The sequence below is a fragment of the Lonchura striata genome, chromosome 2, assembly GCF_050655825.1.
Source record: "Lonchura striata isolate lonStrDom1 chromosome 2, ASM5065582v1, whole genome shotgun sequence".
NCBI classification, from domain to species: Eukaryota; Metazoa; Chordata; class Aves; order Passeriformes; family Estrildidae; genus Lonchura; species Lonchura striata.
In genome coordinates this window covers 72,467,528-72,490,210 of record NC_140704.1, presented here as the reverse complement: position 1 = coordinate 72,490,210, position 22,683 = coordinate 72,467,528, and the positions used below count along the sequence as shown (strand labels likewise).

At 36.6% G+C, this 22,683-nt stretch overlaps 1 protein-coding gene across 7 annotated transcripts in view; it reads right to left on the bottom strand.

Annotated features, from left to right (window-relative positions):
• The window catches only part of CTDP1 (CTD phosphatase subunit 1), a 95,948-nt gene that overhangs the window by 7,374 nt on the left and 65,891 nt on the right, over positions 1 to 22,683 (bottom strand). For 6 of the 7 annotated variants that reach the window (XR_014952758.1, XM_085571547.1, XM_085571548.1 and 3 more), the window contains one exon: positions 20,783 to 20,961. Coding sequence is in view for 5 of the 7 variants with exons in the window: in XM_085571547.1 (XP_085427673.1) it covers positions 20,783 to 20,961 (179 nt within the window). In the remaining 2 variants the exon portion in view is untranslated. Of the gene's footprint in view, positions 1 to 20,782; positions 20,962 to 22,683 lie in introns of those variants that run through there. The other variant, XR_014952757.1, reaches the window with a different exon arrangement.

Here is a 22,683-nt window from a genome sequence, read left to right as displayed (position 1 = left end):
AGCTAAACCAGGCCTTGGTTGTTTGCATCTATTCTCTTTCCAGCTTCTTCTAGTTTACAAATATTACTTATTCTGACAATAAAAGTTAGACAGTAGCTCTGTAGAAATTCTGGGTGACTCTGGGAGGTTGTAATACAGCTCAGAAGTGAGCAAAGAAAGTTTCAAGCCTTCCCAGCACCTGGCTGGGCATTGTACAGCAACTCTACTGGGATTTGGTTTGAAAAAAGTCTTTTGAAAGTGGACTAATTCCTCAAACTAATTTCTGTTATAGGATGGCAATAGTCTCAGATAATGACAAAGAGTAATGTCCTCCTTAGAGATCTAAATATGAGTCATTGCTTTAAAGAATGGTTGTACGCAATAAAAAATTAAAATGAAAAGTGGGCAAAAAACCTAGGATGTATGAGCAATTTAGAAAATTCAAAACCATACATCCAAACAAGAAACTGGAAAAGAAAAAAGTCAAACTGCCTTCATTTTTCTCACAGAAGCACAATGTGTATGTGGAGATATCCACATGCCAATATAATGGAGAACCAACTCCAGTTTGAAGACCCCCAACACTGCAGAGTAACGCTTGAAATCCTGATTGGATTTGCCAGCATCACTTACAAGCACTAAGAATACCCTTCAACATGCATTATTTGGCTTCTTAAATTGTTAAGATGAAATTTAGCTGATAACACACTGACTGTGCTAATCAAGGAGGTTGGAATTAGATTTAGTATATGGTGGCTTTTTAAATAAGATACCCATAGATTATAGGTAATGGACTACAGCAAGTTATAGTGAAAGATGATTTTGTCAAAGCCTTCAACTGTGATTTTTACTAACTCTTCTCTTTGTCCTTGTTTTCAATAAATAATTGAGATTAAATTGCAAATACTAAATCAAACATCCTTCTAGGATGTTCATGCACTATTTTGCTTGCAAGAATATTAGTTAAAAACATCTCTGCTTCATCACAAAATATTGAAAATAAGATAAAATACATCACTGACTCTATATGGATACTGGTAGTACTGTCATCGCCACTGAGGCACAAAAAACAGACTTCAAATTCCTTTAAAATGTGTTCTGTGGGCCAAAATACATATCCCCTTTCCACACATGTATATTCTTTCACGAAATTCACTAGGTCACTCCTGCCAAAATAAGTCAGATCTTCATCCTCCTCACATTGCTATGTGATTTAACTGGATAATCCCCCAGTTTATTGACTGTGCTGCCTGCCTCACAGTCTGGTAAGCCAGTAGTCCAAAACCTCTGTAGTCAGCTTCCGGTGAGTATTTACAGCACAACAGTTGGGGAATTGGACATGTTGTAAGGCTGTGGGTTACACCGTAATTCCTGGGACTGAGATTGCTCCATCTAGCAATGGGCTGCAAGATTTCTTCTCTGTATCATACAGCATCTTCCTGCAATATTACATTTTTCTACTACTTATTTCTTTATCCCAATGGCAAGACATGTTATCTTGGCACTCCTCACTTTTTCTTTCCTCAAATTCCTAGGCCTGACTACTTAGATTTTTCTTATTTATTTGTTGAAATTGTATGCAATAAGTATTTTTTCATGCATTAAAACAGGTTTTGGAAGACTTCTGGAGGCACAGCTACATTACAACACAAAGATACAGAGAACTCGAAAATAATTTATCAGCATTAAAAGGTCAACACTTGACTTCAGACAGTCCATTTTACTATAGGATGTTTTTAGAAAAGCTAGTAAGTTACAAAATGAAATGACATCAAGGCAGAAAGTCACTTCTCCGTAAAAGAAATCTCCAAAAATTTGTTAGACATTTGGTCTAGAAACTGCTAGGCTTCCATTAGAAACAGAGCAAAGTAGTGTCAAGCCGTGGTTTACAAATAAGAAAAATCTGAATTAAGGCTGTAAGAGTATCTGCCAGAACAACTTGACTTTTACATCAGTTTTATAAGGTTAGCATAAATGATATATGCAGCATAAAAATACATGCAATACATTTGAAACAGAATGCTAGCCATTTTTCTTTTATTGAGCAATTTCAACAAACTCCCTAAAAAGTGGGTCGGCATTCATTAATTTTGATCTCTACAATACTGGGTCAGTGAGCATCACCAATTCAAAGGCATGTACCAACCCCCAGCCTATGTGCCAAATGGAATCAGACTGCTGAGAATTTCCCGTACCTGTTGTTTTCACACCAGCTACGATGTGACAAACTACTCAGTGCAGCAGATCGCACCTCTTCTGGCTCATTGTCTTGGTCCCCTATACAGTCTGATCTATGATTTTTTTCTGTCGATATTTCTGGAATAAATTTGAATTAGCCAAGGCAATGTATACTGTATCTGTACTTTCTGGTGCAAAGCTACAATTTTTTTATGATGGTGCTGTCCAAAACCTAGATTCAAAGTATTATTCAGCTGTAGTCTCGTCCATACCACTAATGCAGAGGCATCTGAAGGAAAACCAGCTCATTATCTTTTATCAGTCCAGAGGAAAAGGCAGCTACTGGGCCTGTGTCGTGGAGAATTCATTTTCTTTCCACTAGTGTGATGTTTTGAATTCAGTGTGAGACTGATATTGATAACACACTGATGGGCCAGCTGTTGCTCAGCAGTGCTTACCCTGAGCCAGGAGCTTTTCAGGTTCCTGTGCTCTGCCAGTGAGGAGCTGCACAAGGACCTGGGAGGGAGCATGGCCAGGACAGCTGACCCAAACTGGCCAAAGGGGTATTCCAGACCACAGAATGTCATGTCCAGCACATAAACTGGGGGTTATTGGACAGAAGGGACTGATTGCTGCTGAGGGAGAAGCAGCAAGGTGGTAAACAGTTGTACTGTGCATCACTTGTTTCCCTTAGAGAAATTAAACCTACTTCCTCATTAAATTACTGTGATGCTGTTAGAATATTTTATTTTGTTTCAATTATTAAACTGTTCTTATTTCAAGCTAAAGATTTACTTTTTTCCTGGTTCTCTGCCACACAGGGCAGGGGGAAGTGAGTGAGTGGCTGTGTGGTTGTGTCTGGAGTTAAACCACAACAGCCTGGTCTTATCCATGTAGTGGTACTGGCCACCGGCTCTAATAAAATACAATTATCAACTTACCTGGATATATGGATGTGCACAAGAGGGAAATGTGAAAAGCTGTTTCTCTGGGTGCCAAATGACTAGATAAACAGAGAGCTTCAAACATGTAACAAAAACTGAGATTGTAACAAGTTGTTCTCCTTCTAATTGCTATCTGAGAATGAGATAGCCAGACTAATGAAGAGACAGGAACAAGGTCTGAAATGCCAGGCAGAGGATGAGACACTTCTCTGATTTTAGGAATAAAGGCCCTTTATAGGCCCTCTCCTAGACTGCTGGAACACATGTCACAGCTGACCTCACTCAGATATCCCTGTTGTCTTCTCAACCTGCACAGGTGACCCTCAGGGATGAGGGGTAGTACAGTCCTGGCAGAGAGGATAAGACCAGCCACATATCAAGACCTTGCAGGCTGTTCCGGCCCCACTGTTCAGATGCTCTTTATCCACCCTTGCTAACACCTGGGACACTAAAAACTTTCTGGTATTACCATTCAGTGGTCTGACAATGGTCAACATCAGCTGAGACACACCTTTTTTCTGTTAATCTGCAAGCTGTACAGGTTGTATACCTAGCAGGAACACATTTAACGAGATGTGGTTTGTCTGATGGGTTATTTCACTTCAACTGGCAAAACATATACTGTCATGTATTCAACTGTGTTTTCCAGTAAATATTTACTGGGATAGCTAAAGGTACATTCAAGCCCCAGTGGTAGTCTGAGAAACAACAAAAGGAGGCTTTGAACAGGAGACGTTTCCCTCAGCAAACAGGGACATCTTCTGTGCAATGCAGTGGCAATATGCTTAGGTCACACAGTAAAGGACACATTTGCTGCTTTGACATCTACTGTGGTGTGGGGAATTAAAACACACCTATTCTGCTTTTCACATGCATGGCTGACAACAACACAGGCACAGATCTCCACAACTGGCTTGATACAGATACAACAATCTTTGAATCGAGTTGAAGATTTCTAAAATATCTAACTTAGTTTCTTCCATTGGGAAGAACAATTAGGAGTGATTAATAAACTACTTGGAAATGTGAATATCTACCCATTTTGATTCCTAGATTTACCTCCCCTTCCATTAAGAAGCAGTACTGCTTCTCTTCTACCAACATTTTTAGCAAATGCTTCAAGCTGGCATTTTAATTGAAGAAACACACTGCTGTTGAGCAGCCATTAAAGACTTGCAGTGATCAAAATTAATGCACATTAGTTATTATGTGGAATTTAAAGTATTTTTAGAATTCATTAGGGAAACTAGAGCTGTTTTTCTTGATCAGAACAATGCTGCCTTACAGTTTCCTGCTAATGTCCTAGGTCTCAACACAGTGAAGAATTAAAAACCCTCACTGACAGATCTTAATGTACTTCTTGATTTTCTTATTCTCAAGAGATATTTAGATAGCCACATATCATAAATCGTTTAAGAGCTCATAAATTGCAGTGAAGAATTTGGCTTGACTAAAGGAAAAAAATGCTGTCTAAATTACCTGAGGGGTAACCCCCTGCTATTCTTCAGTTCCCAGTGCAGCTCTTGCACCAACACACAAACCAAAGCAGTATGTTATGGGCTTGCCTCACCCTGAACTTCTGCTTTGCATCCTTCTTATCGCACACCATTAGCCACAGATGCAGAACAACATTAATATCTACAGACTGCTGGAAGGGGTTGGTAGTGCTGGGGGAACTGTTATGTGAGTGAAAGCAGGATACTGGAACCTGGTGTAGTTAATTACTCTTGTGCAGGAAGAGAAATACATCCAAAACAATCTGATGCTAGAGCTTCTTACTGGAACTCTGATTTTGTCAAAGAAAGGAACTGTTCCCTCTGTGGGTCACAGGTCCTCTGAAGTTAAAGACAGAATGAAATAGTTTTCCTACTCCTCCCTTTGTGAGTGAAAACTAGCAGCTCAGGTTTTTAAATTCACTCAGGGCTCGAGTTCTTTCCCTCTCACCTTGGCAATCACATGAACCAAGATGGGGCTGCTCATTCTTCAAGGTGACAGAGCATTAAGCAGATCAAGTCAGTAACTTCTAAATTATTTTCCCACTATCCTGATTTCTTGCAGGCTTCATTTATTCAAGTATAAATTGTACTTCTGGCATTATTTTGGATCTAGGAATACCTAAATGAAATATTTCACACAACAGCATCTCTCCCAGCTGGGCTAGAGGAACCAGTATCAGGTAACTGCCCTCTGTGTGTTGTTCTGAAAACTGTTCACTCCCCACAACCTAGAAGCTCAAAGGGAAGCATTACATTAGCAAGAGTTCTCCTTGTCTGGAAGCTTCTCGTACGGGGTCAGACAGCTCCTAGTACCCTGGGTTAGGGTTAGACTGGAATCTCATCAACATAAGTTCTCTTCCTTCTTCACCACAACCTAACTGCTGTAGGCTCCCAGGACTTGCTCAGAGTTATTCTGACTCCCAGGTAGTTAATCCATGCACTTTCTTTTAACTTTGATTTCAGCAATGTGGATTTTACAGATCTCTTAACGGTGATATACTAATTAAAGCAACACTCATTCTTGATCCTGAGACAAACTCATCACTACTGCACAAGCACAAGAAAAACACAGCTAGATGAAAAGACAATCATATTGACCTATTTTCTTCTCACTAGTCTCTGCTAAGCTAAACCAAGGCTTAAGATCACTGCTAAGTCTAGGTTTAGGGTCCTGGAAGGGTGCCAGGGTGATCCCTACCACATTTGGCCTCTTCTCCAAGCTGAAGTGCCATTTTTCATTGTTTTGTATTTTCTTCTTCAGCTGGCCTCACAGTTAAGCACGAATCCTCTGCTAGAAAGCATGTCTCTTTTCTCTGTTCTTTCTCTCTGATTATGTGGATGCCTCTCATAATTTTTTAGCTCTCACTCTTCCCAAAATGATTGTAACAAATGATTTCTGAAGTCTGCTTGTACAAAAATGCAGCTCTTGTAGACTGGTGCTTCTTGCAGATATATTATAGAAAATTATTTCCCCTCAGGCTAGTCACTTCATTGTCTCAGGATGGAAGCTATTAGTTAATGGCTCTGCAGTGATAAAAGGCAATGACTGCAGAAAACTTCTACTTCAAATACATTGAGATATTACTGAGAAATCAATCTCATTATTCACTCAGAACTTTTAAGTTATAGACAGAGTTACTGAATCATTATAGACAGCAAAAGTTAGAACAGAGAAATGTAAGAATAACAGCAATTCCTGTACATACTTTAGCATTTATTGGCACATTTAAGGAAAACAGAGCAAATACTCTCCTGCTTGATGACCTATAATTCCAAACTTTTGCCCCTAGAAAAAATGGCTATTTAAATTTCCCAGTTCATTTTACAGATATCAGCACCGTCTATTGAAAAACACAAGTGAAACCTATTTAATCCTGAAGTGAATTGAGAAAAATAAGGATATATTTTAACAGCACTTTCCTATGTCTTGTAAAATACTAGGAACATAGCGACTTAATTGCTTGTGTATCCTTCCCCTGAAGTACCAGTACCAGAACTGTTAGAACTTAACGTCATGTAGACTTGCACAGTTAATCTACATAGCATTGAAACTACATAGCATTGAACTCATGACCAAAAAATGGTATTGATAACCTAGTCTATAGAAAATTTGATCAAAAACATACTAATACAAATAGCTTTCAAATCTAATACTGAAAGCAGTATAAGAGAACTTTATGTTATTTTTCACTTTTCCAAAGACACTTATTTTCCTGATATCAGTTGCATAATTGCTATATTAACTAACAGGTATAATCATAGAATCAGTGTAAGCCAAGTAATAACTGCACACACAGACACTGAATAATATTATATTGTTGCACCTGAACAACTTCTGGGTATTTTCACAGTTATACAGTAAAAGAAGCTAAAGGCAGATGTTCACTCTAACCTGTATTTCAAAGCATTTTCAAGCTTCCCATCTAATGTGGTCTAACACAAGCACAAGGATTATAACCCACCACTTTGTGAGAAAAGTAGTCTTGTGCAGTGTGGATGTTTTTTGGCAATTTACATATTGTGGAGGCAAACATGCAGATACCACAGAATTATGTTAAAGTATCTTGCACAAGTTCAAAGCACCACTGTTCAGCTTTTTGGTGAACAATGAAAAAAAAAATCTTTTTAGAACTATTGTAACAACTTACATTATTCTTAACATAAAGCTTTATAGATTTAGGTGACAGTTTAAGTGGTGAACACCTCACTCATACCACCACAAATGCTGAAGAAACTTGCCAAAAGAAGCAACATCATATCCACAGACAAAAGCTTTGGAAAAGATCTCTTATAACAAGAAAAGAGGATTAAAAATTCAGCTGCTGTTTATATTTGATAGGCTTGATGTGAAAAAAACCCTATATTCTGTGGATATAAATGTTACTGAGAAACAATTTATTCAAGTTATTTAGGAACACTGTCCAAGAAAAGTAGCTCAGATATTCTTTCCAAAAAAGACTCATCCTAGGAGAAATCAGCGAAAGTCATTCAGTATGACTAAACTTCAGCTATAGCACTTGCTTTGTAAGACTTACGAAAAGAAACCAGGTATTTGTGATAATATTGCTGTTTACGAGGACAAGATCAGCACCAATGACCAGGCAACAAGTCAGCAGCACACTGGATGTACTCCATTCTGCTGCTGCAGATGTGAGCAGAGCTCCCTTAGGACAGCTGACATAGGCATAATAGGCATACCTACAACTCTGGTCATTTTAGGATTGCGCGAAAGACCCAGCTATACTTTAAAGAGACACCTTGTGATCAACCCAGGCTCTCACAGTGCACATTCATTCTGTGCTAAGATTGGCTTGGTTGGACCTGAGAACTTTTAGACTGTGCAGTGCACTTTCTAAAAGCTTTTAGAAGAATAAGAATCTCCATTTTAAAAAAGATAAAAAAAAAAACCCTGTGATGGAAACTTAGCAGCTTGACACTTCGAGCAAATATGCACAAGCTGTGCATTTGCTCCTTGTAGGAACCATAGAGAAATACAAGACCAAGACTGAAGTCTCATGATCGAAATGTGAACCAGCACTTTGGTTAATTTTAGCTGCAGTTAATAGTCTAGATGTGTGAAAGTTCACACTCTCAGTTCTCTCCTGTGATTTTTTTTTTCCTTATCAGTTAATGATCTGAGGCTTTCCTAAATGCCTGTTCCTCTTTAACAGATATTATATTAGACCTTCATAGTAACTCAAAGTATTTCTGAACGTGTCAGAAGCAGCAATGAAGTGAAAAATGTACTTCTGTGATTTTTTCCTGAAGCAATTTCTTACAGCTTTAATTTCCCTCACAGAATCATAAAATTTCTAAAGAAACCTAAGGCTACAGGCTGTCAACATTGTTGTTTAATCTTATAAATGTCACAATCAAGAATGAGAATAAAGAAAACTAAAGCAGTGCATGATTCCCAAATGGAGCTGCAAGCACAAAGCTTGCTTAGTCACACAGCAGACCTTTCTTAAATCTCCCAATTTTGATAATATTCATAATATTTTTCTAGAGCATTAGATAGGCACACAAAAATATATAACACTACATTCCAGATAAGCAAATGAAATATATTTTAGTAAGAATACATAGTTATTTTCCTACAAGATTCACTGATGAGTCTCTAGGGCAAAACTGCCCAAAACTGCAGAGATCTTTCCATTGCACACAGGCTTATCTCTCAGAACTGGTGCCTAAGTCTTGGGGAGAGTTGCCCATTTCCATCATCTTTTCATTTTTTATAAGTAACTGTCTAAGATAAAAAGAAGCTATGACTATTTATATAATTAAAAGCTGATCTCTTTAGATTAATGTATGTAACTTACAGTATGATACTATTGCTTTTAAAATGCTTTATCTTCAACAAATATATAAGACAGCAATCACTTAAATTTTCTTCTTCTAGAGATTACAAATTGTATTTTTTTGCTAGTAGAACACACCTTTTTGTCTCTGCTGCCCAAGAAATGATGAGTTTCAGTATCTGTCTTATCATATTTTATGATCCTCAGATAGGAACAACAGTTGAGACATACATAAACATACACATATGCAGTAAGAATTTTGATTTCTAAAAGGAAGCCATCTGAAGGGTGTAATAGACTTGACAGTCTCCTTTTAAAATTGACATAGGGTTTCAGAAATATTAAGATCATTTAAAAGCTCTTATGTAATAGAAACTGATGACAACTTTCTGAAGCCTAAGGAAAAAAAGAAGAGAGATGATGTTGAAGAGAGTGATGAGAGAAGAGAGATGATGTTGAAGGGACTATAAAAGCCTCAGCCAGCCCATGGGAATTATTAATTCACATTTTTATTTATAGAAAGATACTATGGCATATTCATTTAGAAGAGTGGCTTCAGATAATGGGAAGCCTAACCAATTACAGAGCTGTAAAACACTACCAGGAGGAGTAACTGACAGAATATCTACAACAGACACTCCTGTACCTAAACTCTTAAGACATTCAAATAGTGTGATTCAGAAACTTCTCCTCCTCCAGTCTGGGAGCCACTCAAACACATACCAAAAAGAAAATGCAATCATCCCATTATCCTTGAAAGGGTTGCTATAAAGCATCACTTTAAAGCCCATATATTTTCCTTTATGAACAGTGAAGGAGGTTAAATCCATGAAGAGCTGAAAGGAGAACTTCACAAACACAGGCAATAGGAACAGCTTGAGGGGTTATTTTTTACTGTAAAAAGATTTAGCAGTGCTAAAACTCCACAGGAGGTGACAGCAACTATCAAAGGTGTTTTAATTGGTACCGTGAATGAAAACTTTTAAGGCTTGTAAAAGTTTATGTCACTTTTGTTAAGCTCTTTTGGAAGATGAGCCTTTCTACTGAGAAGAACATGGTATTTCTCCTTCTTTCTTCCATACTTTGATGCGATGTGTCAATAGTATCTAGAGAAAGCTATTTTTAGTTAGAACAGCTTTTAATAGCTAGCTTTGTATCAAGTATTTTTACAGAAAACTATTCTTACAAAAAATGTTCCTTAATTTTCACACCTGAACAAAACAGGGGCAACAAGACTTTGTGCAGAGGATCATTTCCCTCCCTTTCTTCCCAGCAAGATATACAAAGATCAGGTCAGTATCACAGGATAAGCTGGGTTACTCTTGACAACAGAAAACTCACGTTATTGGAGAATTATCAAGTGCAACATGAGCACATTGCAGGAGACTGCAAGCAAAATTTACACCCACTGACAGAAGCCAGGGCACTGCAAGGCCCAGATTTATGTACTGCAACTCCACATAATGATCCCAGATAGATGCAAAGGCAGTGGAAATAATGGAAAACACACTCAAAATAAGCCCTTTAGAGAAAGCACACTGGAAGAATCCCATCCTTAGTTTTGGAGGGTTTGCAAGCTCAAAAGAAGCTGCTGGTCTGGAAGCTGTGGTGCTTGGAGATGCTGGACCTGAATTTATATAAGCTCAACTCCAGCATTTCAGTGTCCATTAGTACGTATGCAGCTCTTAGTTACATTGCTGAGATATTTCCACTCCTTCAGCACACAGTATGGCCTCAAGCCTTTGTCACAGCACTGCAGAGCAGCTGTTCTCCCTTGCTTCTCTGTTGCTTGGGATCAGCACTGTGCAGTGCTGTGACAGAAACTCCTTTGAGAAAGTTATAGTGCCTCCACCACCATACCACTATAACACAGAGATGAGCAGACATGCTATAATGACATCTACTTTTCCCATCATTTTTGTTCTATGTTGCCTCTAACCTAATCCATTGCTTTCCAGGTGTTTTACATACTGATGCGTTAGCTCTCAGAGAAAAATGGGCTATAGCCGAATAAACCCAGTCTATACATAATAAAGACAAGATATTAAGTGATCTATCTCTGCAAAGCTATTGAAAATTTGAATTCCTTCCCCCTGGACAACTGATGACACCAGAAAACAGTGGGAAAACCAGAAAATAAGAACAGATTTCTGTGGCTGGAAGAGTTTCCAGAATGTCATCAGTCTCATGAATTTGTGAAGAGGGTTCCTTGCAAAATTCTGCAAAAGGAAAAACTTCTCAGGGGATAGTCAAGGTTTCTGGAAAAACCCAAGAAAGTTGTAGAATCCCAGAGGCTTGCTTTCTACAACTTCCTTCAGTTAATCTGAATGTATTTTGTGCCTACATCTCTGCAAGTGGATAAAACACAATTTCAAGCAAGAACAAACCACATGACCATTGAAAACACTGAGATTATGGTAGTTCATGACTAAAACTCTACTGAGAACAGAGTCAACACATGAATCACATACAAGTTTCTTATTTTCTCAATGCAGCATCAGTTCACGTATCTAAAGCTGAAGATGCCAAGGGCCTATTAGTCTTTTCTTTGAGTATGTAAGAAATGTTTTTACACATTACAGATAATCAAGCTGTTGGACTGCTTGCTTTCCTAGCTAAGCGTCCTAAGCAGAAGAAAGGACTTGTCACTTCTAAGTCTTGCAGGTTGCAAATGCAATTTGCATACATAGCCAAGAAGACTTTCCAATATAAATTGTAAATTTTCAGTGTAACTGGATGACAGTAGAGTGTTACAGAACAACATTATAGGAGTAAAGCTAACTGTAAAATTGCAGAGAAGACTTCTCTGAAAAAAACAGGAGGCAAACTTTCCCCTACATACTGAATATTCAGATTCCTTTTCTCAAGTATTTTTCTTAGTCTTTTTGACAACTGGATGCACTTTGTTTACCAACAAGACTAATCAGCTGCTGGAAACACAACTGTAATTTAGTCTGCAACTTAACTGAAGTTGTAGTAGGTATATTTTCAGTAACAGCTTGAAACTTCAGGCCATTAAAATACTTAACAAGCTTGAAGATATGAATGACTCATTTACTTAAGTGTTTCATAAAGAAACTGAGCCATGCATTCATTTGCTTATACAGCTGTTTTTACCATTTATCAGTGTCACGCTTATAATTTAAGTAATTTAACCACTTGAAATTTTAACATAGTGTATTGCAATGTCCCAACATTTAAATGATCAAGAAATAACTACAAAATTGTGTTTACACTCTAGATATATGAATATCAAGAGATAAAAAAAGAAATCCAACTCTGTAAATGTATAGAAGTTTAAACAAGAGTTATTCCAGTAACTTTTTAACTACTGTCCTATTAACAACTGTATGCATCCAGACAATACATCTGGCATTTGTGTACGCGAGCCTTGCAGCTGATTAAGGCACAAATAGGGTTTTACTCTGGACAACCTCTCAGCTCATTCACTGGATTGAAGGTGCATTAGTGGTTGGCTCACAGCAAGCTCTTGGAGTGAAACCCCAGCTTACACTGACCTAAAGGAAATGAAGAACCCTGAGATCCCTTTGGGAGCCACACCAAAACATTGCTTCAAAGACACACTCATCACCTAGGCTAAAAGCACTGCAGGAGATACAACCTCCAAGGACCAAAGGCACCCTTCACTGCTACCATTTGCTTCTCAGCTCAGTGCTACTTACTTTGTACATAGAAACGCCTTCATTTCTCACAACTGCTTTCAAACATTTGCCACTAAATGTCCTATAGTTTCCTCTCTGATTAACCTCTGAGGAAATCTGAAATAAATAACATATTCGTTTATTTTATGCTTTTGCTAATTGTTTTCTGAACAGCTAGAGTTGTTCAAACTATACTTGATGATTTATAAGTTTTTAGATTTGTCCACATGAATTTTTCTATATGAGATCATAAAGCTTAATTCATTTAAATGAAGAATAAAATAAAAAGCTTCCCTACCACAGAGGAAAACTAAACACAAAATCTAAAAGTGAAGGACACACAGACCAGATGTGGAAGTTTAAGATATTAATAAAAAAATAATTTCTTATAAAAAATGTAACAAATTCATATAGATTTTATCTCAAAAAACTCCCATGGGAACAGTCCACTCTATCAGATAGCACAGAATATCAAATGAAGAAGAAAAATATTTTTCACTAACTCAGAGTTTTTTTACTTGTATTTGAGAATTCCATTCAATTTTTCTAAAAAGTAGTCCCAACCTCCCTTACTAACAGTGTTCCCTCTTGTGGCAGATTTCCCAGATACCCTTTTATTTAAAGAAATTAATTATTTTTCTTTGTTTTTAAACAGAAATTTAATATTCCCCTAAACTATCAATTTAGTTAAGCATGTCAGACATTTTTGTCCTCTTTGCTATCAAATAAAATAGTGTATTGAAAATAGCACCACACATTTATATTCCTTAGAGCACACCTACCTGCCAGTAACTTCCAGCATCTTTTTCTACCCTACTGTGCATTTACAAGGGTGTAGAACATCCCTCTGCATCTTCACCTTCTCCTGACACCAATGCACACAAAACCATGAAATAACTCTCATACAAGCATTTTTCAAACCAATTATTTCTATATGATTTAGTCTTCCAGGCTTAACATGCCATACATACACCTCATAACTTTGGAGTAGGAGGAAAAAACACAAGCCCTGGTTTTACAGGGCATTCATTATAGCAGAATGTAAGTAAATTTAATATTGAGAAAAAACTTTAAAATCACATTTTTAGCGTAGAAAAACCTACAGAGACCTTTCCATTAGTAAAGGCTTCCTAGCAAGCAGAGCAAATTTTGTATAATCCTTGCATGGCAATGGAATTTTGAATCCTTTGTGAAAAGCTATTTAAGAAGCATACAACAACATGCATCTGAGCAAACTCCTGTAATGCATCCAACAAAGACACATTATCCATGTCAGACACAGTAAATGAGTAGAATACTACTGTCATTTTGCAAATGCCATTATTTCAAATATTGTGTATAGAAGAGTTGGATGCTTCAGTCTTAAATTCAAAAAGACTGAAATGTTAAGGAAAGACAATCAGTGCAGTAGCTTTGAAACAGAATGGAACATATTTAAAACCTTAAATGACCTGAAATGTAGACCTAAAGAGAGAATCCCTTGTGACTTTGACCAAGTCTGTGTCTTCCTTGTACTCTGTTCTGCTCACAGAAGAAAAAACCTCCAGAACGAAAGCAGACTTTAAACAGAAGTGAACAATACTCTATAAATAGCTGAAGGCTGAATAAGGTCTGACCAGCTGGAAGGTACCTAAGGAGTTAGGGATCCTTCATACTATTAACCCTGTTCAATGAGCCTGGCAAACCTCACTGGAGAGCAAATGTTAAGAGCCAAATAAACTGTTTCATAGCTGTTTTAGAAGGTAGGTATCTCCCCAGTGGAAAAACACTGGCATTTTAAGCTCAAAAAGAAAGTAGAATTCTGCATTCCCTCTCCACAGCAAGCACTCTTTTCCCCTCACTTGACTAAGTGACTTGTCCACAACAATTCTGCTCTTGAATAGAAGATGGCTGTTAACTTCTCATATGAGGATACAATGAAGAGCAGCAAGTGGCCAGCACAGTGACTTGCTTTTTGAGCCACAAGTAACAAACAGGCCTCACAGTTCTTCTGGTTGCTGCAGACATAAAAAGTAGTTTCCCTCTTAAAAAATTATTTCAACATGGTGGAAAAAACCCAACTCTTTGCCCTGCCCTTTGCTCTGAGAAATCACACAGACAAGCACTGCCTGCAGCTGACAGCTTTCTCATGCTGAAGTCATGCTGGATCCCCCAGCCCACTCTAACAAGAAGAAAAAAAAAGCAAGCAGTTTCTCTTATCAGAGAGCTTAAAAACTATACTCTGCAATAGTTTTAAATTAACTACAGAGTAACTCAGAATTTTATAAGTAAACCTAATGATGCTTAACCTCATTAGTGAGAAGAAAAATCTTTGTCTTCTAGTGGCAATGTTACAGGACTTGCACTATCATAGCTATCAGAATGCTTGTGTTCTCTTTTGTAAAAGTCTTCAAATACTCCTTCAAAAGAAAGACTATCCTATCTATGTTACTTCACTTGCAAAGGAAAATATAATTATATTATATATTATATAATATTTGTGAGGCCAAAGTATAAGAGCGACGATTTTCAGAAGTGTGTTTACAGCCAAGTGATATGATTGGCATCTTTAATAAAAAAGGGATCTAAAGATAATATGGGTGATAAACAAAAACATGTTGGCATGTAGTTTGAATAGTAACATTTCCAGTTCCCAATTCTTCCTACTGCATTTTTTAATTTTCCACTGGTAATTACAAGACGTATCCAATATGATATTGGAACAGTTGAGTTTGTCAGTGACTTCTCTAGATATCTGCAATTACACTCTGATACTGAACTTTTCTGATTTAAAAATCCCTTAATTTTCTGGTTTCAGCCAAAGCTCCACAGATCAATGAGTAAACAGACATTCAGAATAACTCCCCAATACTTTACTGAAGGTTTATGAAAAAGATTGCTACAGGGAAGGAATCACTTAAGAGCTTGGACACTATTTCACATCAAACAAATCTACTTTTTGTGAAAAAAAGCTACTCAAATCAAACAAAACATGGCCTGTAACTACACTTTTCAAGCACAAATATCCTTGAAGCAGTTTACTCCAAAACCATCTTTTGTACTTTGTAACAAAGACAAGGACCAAGGGGTAGGATTTAACTTAACAGATGCAGAAAGTTCAAGTTGGCAAAACAACCTACCTACCTCTCCATTTTTCTCTGAGGAGAGTAGGGGGTAGAATGACTGGTTAGGAAATACAAATTAGGAAAGGTTAATTTTACCACAAGTATGTGAGACAAAGACAAAAAAAGCTGAGAATCAACCTAAACAGAACATGGAAAACAAAAGTACAACTGTCAAAAAACCAATGTCTTAATAACCTACAGAATGTGGTTAAAAGGGGTTGGGAAGCACCTCAGTTGCCTAAAGCAACTCTAATGAAGCTTTGAAGGTAGTCACTAATCAGAGCTTAACCCTATCAGATAAAGATTACAGCTGAAGGACTCCTGGTTTTCAAGACATTAGGGCTGAGAAAGGCACACCCTTGATACATAAACTATCAACTGAGATCTAGCATTTGTTTCCATTCATTCAATCCTCTAGAACCTGAACCTACATTTTTCCACCTGGCAAACTAAAAGCAAGTTGATTCAATGTAGCAGAGGGTAGAGTACTTGGGACTATACACACTTGAAAAAAAAAAAAAAAAAAAAAGAACTCTACCTCTGGACAAAAAAAAAAAAAAAAATTAATTAAAATAGCTTCAAAAAGCTGTTACAGCTGTTATTACCTCAGTATTGATTTTCTCATGTGGAAATTTTGGGCAACAAGTGATCTTTCAAATAAAAACATTCCTATATGAAAACTTATTTTTAATATATAAGTACAGAAGCAAATTATGCTTTGCATGCCCAGAATCCTCTTCCATTTTAGAGTCTTTATCAAAATTCCTTCCAAACAGGAATGCCATTAAAATTTTGTAGAACAACTGGCTCATGTGAAAATAGCAAGATGTGCTGCCAACAGAAGCACTTCTTTAGAAGCTGATCCTGGATTTCAGTCTGGAGTTTTTCACCACTGCTTCTGGGAAAAAAAAATCTCACTGAAACTGCAGTAATTTTTTAATTGCTTATGTGGGCTACATCAAAGAGTCTGTTTACTTCCAAACTGTTAGAAATATATGAGAACTCGGTTTGCAGTAACTATGTGGACAATTGTTATGCCAAGGAAAAAAATATACCAAAAGGAATCAAGAACAATTTCTACTTTGAAGGTTGAATGCAATCAATAGTTTTGGGAAAAATGAAGCTGGTGAAAGTTTCAGCTCTTAACACCTCAAAACATCCACCTGAACAGCGATTTAAACTTGTCACAAGAGTACTGTACAGACTTGAAACATGATGGCCAATCCAGGTGTTGTATTACCCCGTAAGTTAAGTTCTAAACCCAAGAAAAAAATACTTGTAACAGCCTTGCAAAATCAGTCAGAATGTAGTTATGTAAAAAAGTATTTATCATGTTGTCTTATTACCTGAAGGATGCTTTCTTCTTCCAGATGTTTAATTTAGAATGCTGAATTAGATTGAATTTACAGGAAATTAATAATGGGAGACAAATTCTGTCTGTTTTCTGTGAAATAGACTCAAAAATTGGAACTTTCTAACTGTAATAATCTATAAAATTGGAGCCATCACATCATCTATGTTGAATTTCCCTAACTTGCTTCACCTTAAGAGATGCATTTCCAGGGAAGCACCTTCCAACTGACAAATACCACCCATCAATGCAAATTCTTAAAGCAAATCAGTCTTTCCCATAGCTGGGAGAGGAGGTGGTTGCCTGTCAAGGATCTCTAATTTGCAGAGTTTAGGGTTTTTTTTGAATAAGCTTTGAGGGAACAGTCTTTAAAATGAGACATGTTCCTCTGTAATCCATGGCCACTGACACAGCAAGCCCACAGCCAAAACCACAGTGCAGTTTCAAAAATGGACTGATCCACTAGTTCTGGCCAATTCCAGTAATGAACTCTGGTTCTTACTGAGGGAGTCTGAACAAGAGATTTTCAAAAGGACCTAACTATTACACATGGCAAAACTCTAATGAGTCCAGAAATGTAAGTAGTTTAGAATAACCATACACCACAAAATTCTGATTACAAGTTTGAAACAATTACGTGGGAGAAGCTCTACCAATAAGAGCAAAATGAATTTGAATTTTCTTCAGACAAACAACGTTTTCCAATGACCTGCAAACGCAAGCAATTGTTTACTTTAGGATTTGTTCACTGTGGACTCAAGGTTAAATGTTCTCTTGAACATCCAAGCACTGACCACATACAGAAAGTTTGATCCCTGTTCCTTTTGCAGTTAGACATCACTCAATGTCCCATTAAATAAAATCTATTCTAAGGAAAAGGAGATAATGAAATATTTAGTTCTTAAAATTAACTTCACAATATACATTTTTTTCTAGGGTGACCTTACACAGAAGCTCTTTAATAGATAGATTGCTTGATGATTATGTGAGCTATGCTAATGCAACAAATGATCCAGAAGGCAGGAAATTATGACTTTAAATCACCAGTATTTCTAAATTTATTCCTTCAGCTTTTCTATACTGTAAAAATCAAATCAACAGCATATTCACATCATCTAGAAAGGAATTTTGGAAGACTGTTCAGTGTAATAACATTACAACTTTACTAGTGAAACAATGCAATGAATTGCCTAGGTAAGGAAACAGAGGAACCATCATTCTTTGGAAAAATGGTTGGATTTCTACAATTATTTTCCAACCATATTAGAAATGTGCTGCTGGCTATTAAGGGTACTTTCAAGAAAACTTTGACCACATATCAGATAGTTCCTTAATATGTTTTGAATGGTTTGTCACTGAAATTGTTTCTGAAAAATATCCCAGACTATAACAAATCTGAGTCTGACAGCTTGGGAAGCACTGAGCTGTAAACAAACTTAGGTCTCGAGAATCTCAAAGTAGAGTGTCTCAAGACTGTGAATAAATTTACAGTGACAATGAATATACTCATTCAATTGGGATAAAAGATATCACCAACAAAATTTTGCACCAGAGTTTGCAGCAGTCTTTTCTGTCAGTAAGAAAGAAAGGAAAACTATAATTTCTGTCTTCTAGAAGAGTGGATGTTGTAAGGAAGTACTATTATATTTGAAAGAAAACACTTAGAAATCAAAATACCACAGTTCCTTTTAAAACTCTAGTAAATGGGCACAGAAAAGATAGTTGTGGGATTTCTGAGGCACTGAGCTCAATTTTCATTGATTATGAATTAGCAATGGATCTAGGAGAAAGGCTGCACTTCCTCTCCAGTAGGAGCTATCAGTTTTCTCAAAGATTATTTTCTCCATACTTGAGAATTTCAGAAGTGGCACCAATCAAAGAAATGATCACAGTATTCTGCAAGTTTCAAGACTGAAGACTAACATTAAATATAAGAGCTAGATTTTTTTGTAAATGCTATGGTTTCAGTATCAGTAACTACTGAAAATGTGTAGAGGAGCTGCAGAAACCTATAGTCTCTGTAGGCCTCATCTCTAATAGGAATGAGCTGAGACAGATCATAGGAGAACTGGATCATATGTGGACTGTTTGTTGTTCATCTTCTGTTTTTCAGAGTCTGTTCTTATATTTCCCCTTTCATACACTATTTCTTTAGCACATACAACACTTACTGAACATGAAAACGTCAATTTAAAGCTTCAAACTTAAAATGTAATTGGATTGATGGGCTCCTTTCTTATCAAGCAGAATTTCCTGCCTAGTAGACACTGGGTCAGCATCTGAACCAGCAGTTTTTGAGTATGTTTTCTAACATGCCTACCAAGCTCAATCCTGAATACAATTTAGCAAACTGACTATGTCTATACAGTTTCTAACTGAAGAAGTATTGCCAAGCTGACTTAAAAACCTTCCTCTATACAGGATAAAATTTAATTACAAATGCACTTCCTCTATCTTTTTACAACATACTTTGGGAACAGTTATTTAGCAATATTCCTTAATGTGACTCTTTCTTCCTTTTGGTTTCCAGAAACTGGTATGTCTTCCATACAACGAAACATCACAATATTAGGATAACTTAACAGTGACATGCCACCATGCCTTGCTGCTTCAAGATGTGCTCTAAAACATTCATCATCTGCTTGCCTTTCTTCTTCCAAATTTAATTTGGGAGAAAATTTTTCTTCTATCCACTTGACACAAATCAAATTCTCATAACTTGGAGACTTTTTATTGAAGAAGGTCAATGATTAGAAATGCCCATGATAAACTAAAAGGCCGCACAAGCTTCCCTGTAGCTCTTTCTACAGTAAACCCAACACACAGCAACATTACTACCCCAATCAAAATCTCTTCATAAACATTTATATATTACATTCCATGTCAGTTTTTGCAGTTTCTCTCATACCTTCTTTGTGTGCTAGAACAAAGCTCAGAAAAATTAAAATAATCTTAGTCAGTTGCTTAAGACCTACTACTTATATTACCCTCATTAAGGAAAAAGTGTTACAGCCTAAAGTCTTATGGTTGGGAATTGAGTTTGGTTAGAGAGAAGAAAGGAACTATAACACACATCTGAATCATGTTTGCACTTTCAGCACCCTATAGTACAGGCTGATGACCCCTGCAATTCTAAATTAAAATCTTATATTGCTTACTCTAAATTGTTAAGCTTAAAAACTATTAACATGGTGCAATATATTTAACATGAGGACTTAGTTTATTAAGTTCTAGTATACTAGCAACTTGGCTGATAGTCATTATCCAACAGTCAATGCTGGGACAGTAAAATCAATTTTGAAGAAGAGATTAGCAAGTTTAAATTTTAAGTAGAAAAGCATCCCAACAATTTCATTGTTATGAATGACCAACATACAACTATCTGAAAAAGTTAGGACAAAAAAAGCTTAACTTTACAGACCATGCTTTATTTTACTTAAAGTAACAGAGAACATGCAGAGAAACTTAAAGTAACATGCAGAGAACATGGTTCTGTATCTGACACAGGACTGAGACAACCTTAAAAAAAGTGCAGTTCAATTGCTTTCAGTTCTTTCTGAGCAGGTTCTCAATAAGACATTTACTAAGACCACTTCCTTAAATAAATCCCAAAACACTGCAGATAAGCATGACTTCACAGACTTAAAAGAAAAAGTTGCCTATATATAGTTTAACATCAGATGGCAAACACCAGATTGTAAGAAAGCATGCTGAATAGCACAAACACAATGAAACATCATTAACACTTCTTACATTTGAAAAAATAATACCTGGGTACACTGCCTGTTAAGCTTCTTTCACTTGATGACGACGATGATGATCCAGGTCTCTGATCTGACTTCCTCCCTAGAGTCTCTGTTGCACAAGTCTGAGGTTTTTCAGCTTCCTCTTCTGTCTTTTTTTTTTCAGTATCACTTTCGTCACTGCCTTCTCCTAAGATGTCATCCACCTGCCAAAGAGTGGAGGAGTCAGTTTATCTTCCAGCAGACTACTCTATATTAATCTTTCACAATTATTGGATCACTCTTCAGTCATCATTAAGAATACGCTTCAAGTTACCTTGGACTTCTCTATCAAAATTTAAATTAAACCCCAATGTCTTCAACACAGCTTCTGTAAAAACTCTAGCAACATTTTATTCAAATAAAGTGTATTTATTCTATGCTTAGCTTAAGGTAGATATACACATACTCACATACATGACAGTCACACAAGAAACTATTATAAAAAGTGCTGTCTTCTGAAACTCAAGGAATAGATGATTTATACTGTTGTCACTTACTGGTGCATACTTTCTACTAGACACATTTTATATTACTATAACATATTAGAATCACTTGGGCGAGGCACATTAAAATATCTAAGAATTCTTATATTTAAAGGTATTCCTTGGTACATACATAACTGTAAAGAAGTCAATTTCTAAATAACACAATATGAAGTAAATAGAACATACAAACCGCATTTTAACTTGACTGCCTGATTGTGCTAATTAATAAGGACAAATCTATCAAAAGGCTTATATATTTTGTTAAATAGTTGTTTGTCTCTACTTTTGAAAAGTTACCATAGGACTTGATAATCCTCCAAAAACCTATGAATTTGCTGTGACAGGTCTGGATCTGCTGAAATCATCACAAAAAGCAAATCATATTCATGAGCCACCCAAATGAGCTTCAAAAGATTATAACCTCTTTGAGTTCGCATTCAGCCTTCAGAAAGAGATGAAAACATAAGAATATAGGTGAAGATTCCCCCAGTCTCAATTTTTGTGACTGGCAGAAGACATGGAAGTAAGTGAGCATGTGTGAGCATTTCTCGACTGATATTTAAGAATTTTTCCTAGAAGTAGCTTATGTCAACATAAATTAAAATATGCTTCACTACTACTCTTTTTTCTCACTAATTCACACCAGTTTTATCAAGAAGAAAAATACCTGCATATGAAAATGGACTAAAAGGTTTCATGCTGTTTATTTGCTGCTTTTACACAAATAATCCCAAAAGCTAAAATAAAGCTGTAAGAAAGTCATTTATATCTGGCCATTCATAAATGCATCTTTAATTTCTTTGTTTAGCTCCTTAAAAAGAAGTGCAAACTAATTTAGCACATTTAAATCCAGATGGCAGTTTCAGGTAGAAACTGCAGGAATTGCTGGGCCTAATCAAATAATATTAGTCCAAAAATGCTTTTCCTGTGAGCAGAAGTTGTACGCATAGCAAATCACAATCATGGAATGCAATTAAGGGTCAGGGAGACTGAAAGCACTGCTAGACTTAAGCCAGTGGTGAAACAAGGAGGAGAATGTGAAGTTCACAGGATGGGGATTTTTCTGTATGTACAGAACACAGTGAAAGTCTAAAGTGTTTCAAGCATTATAGTTTGGGATGGGATGGCAGGAAGACCCTGCCTGTACAGATTTGGTAGAAGGCACTCCAGGTACCCGACATGGCTAATATGTGACAGCACAGATCCAGAGCTCTAACAACTCCTCTCCTGCAAGTCTTTAAACATTTAAAATTAAAGTCCTTCATTCCAAAAGCAATACTCTTCCTGAAAGTCTTATGTTTAAAACTATGTTCTCACTACAAAATATGTTCAGGTTCTCAAAAGATGAAGTTAGGCTGATAGACATTCAGTATTACAGATGCCTCTGTCAAACTGAAGTTT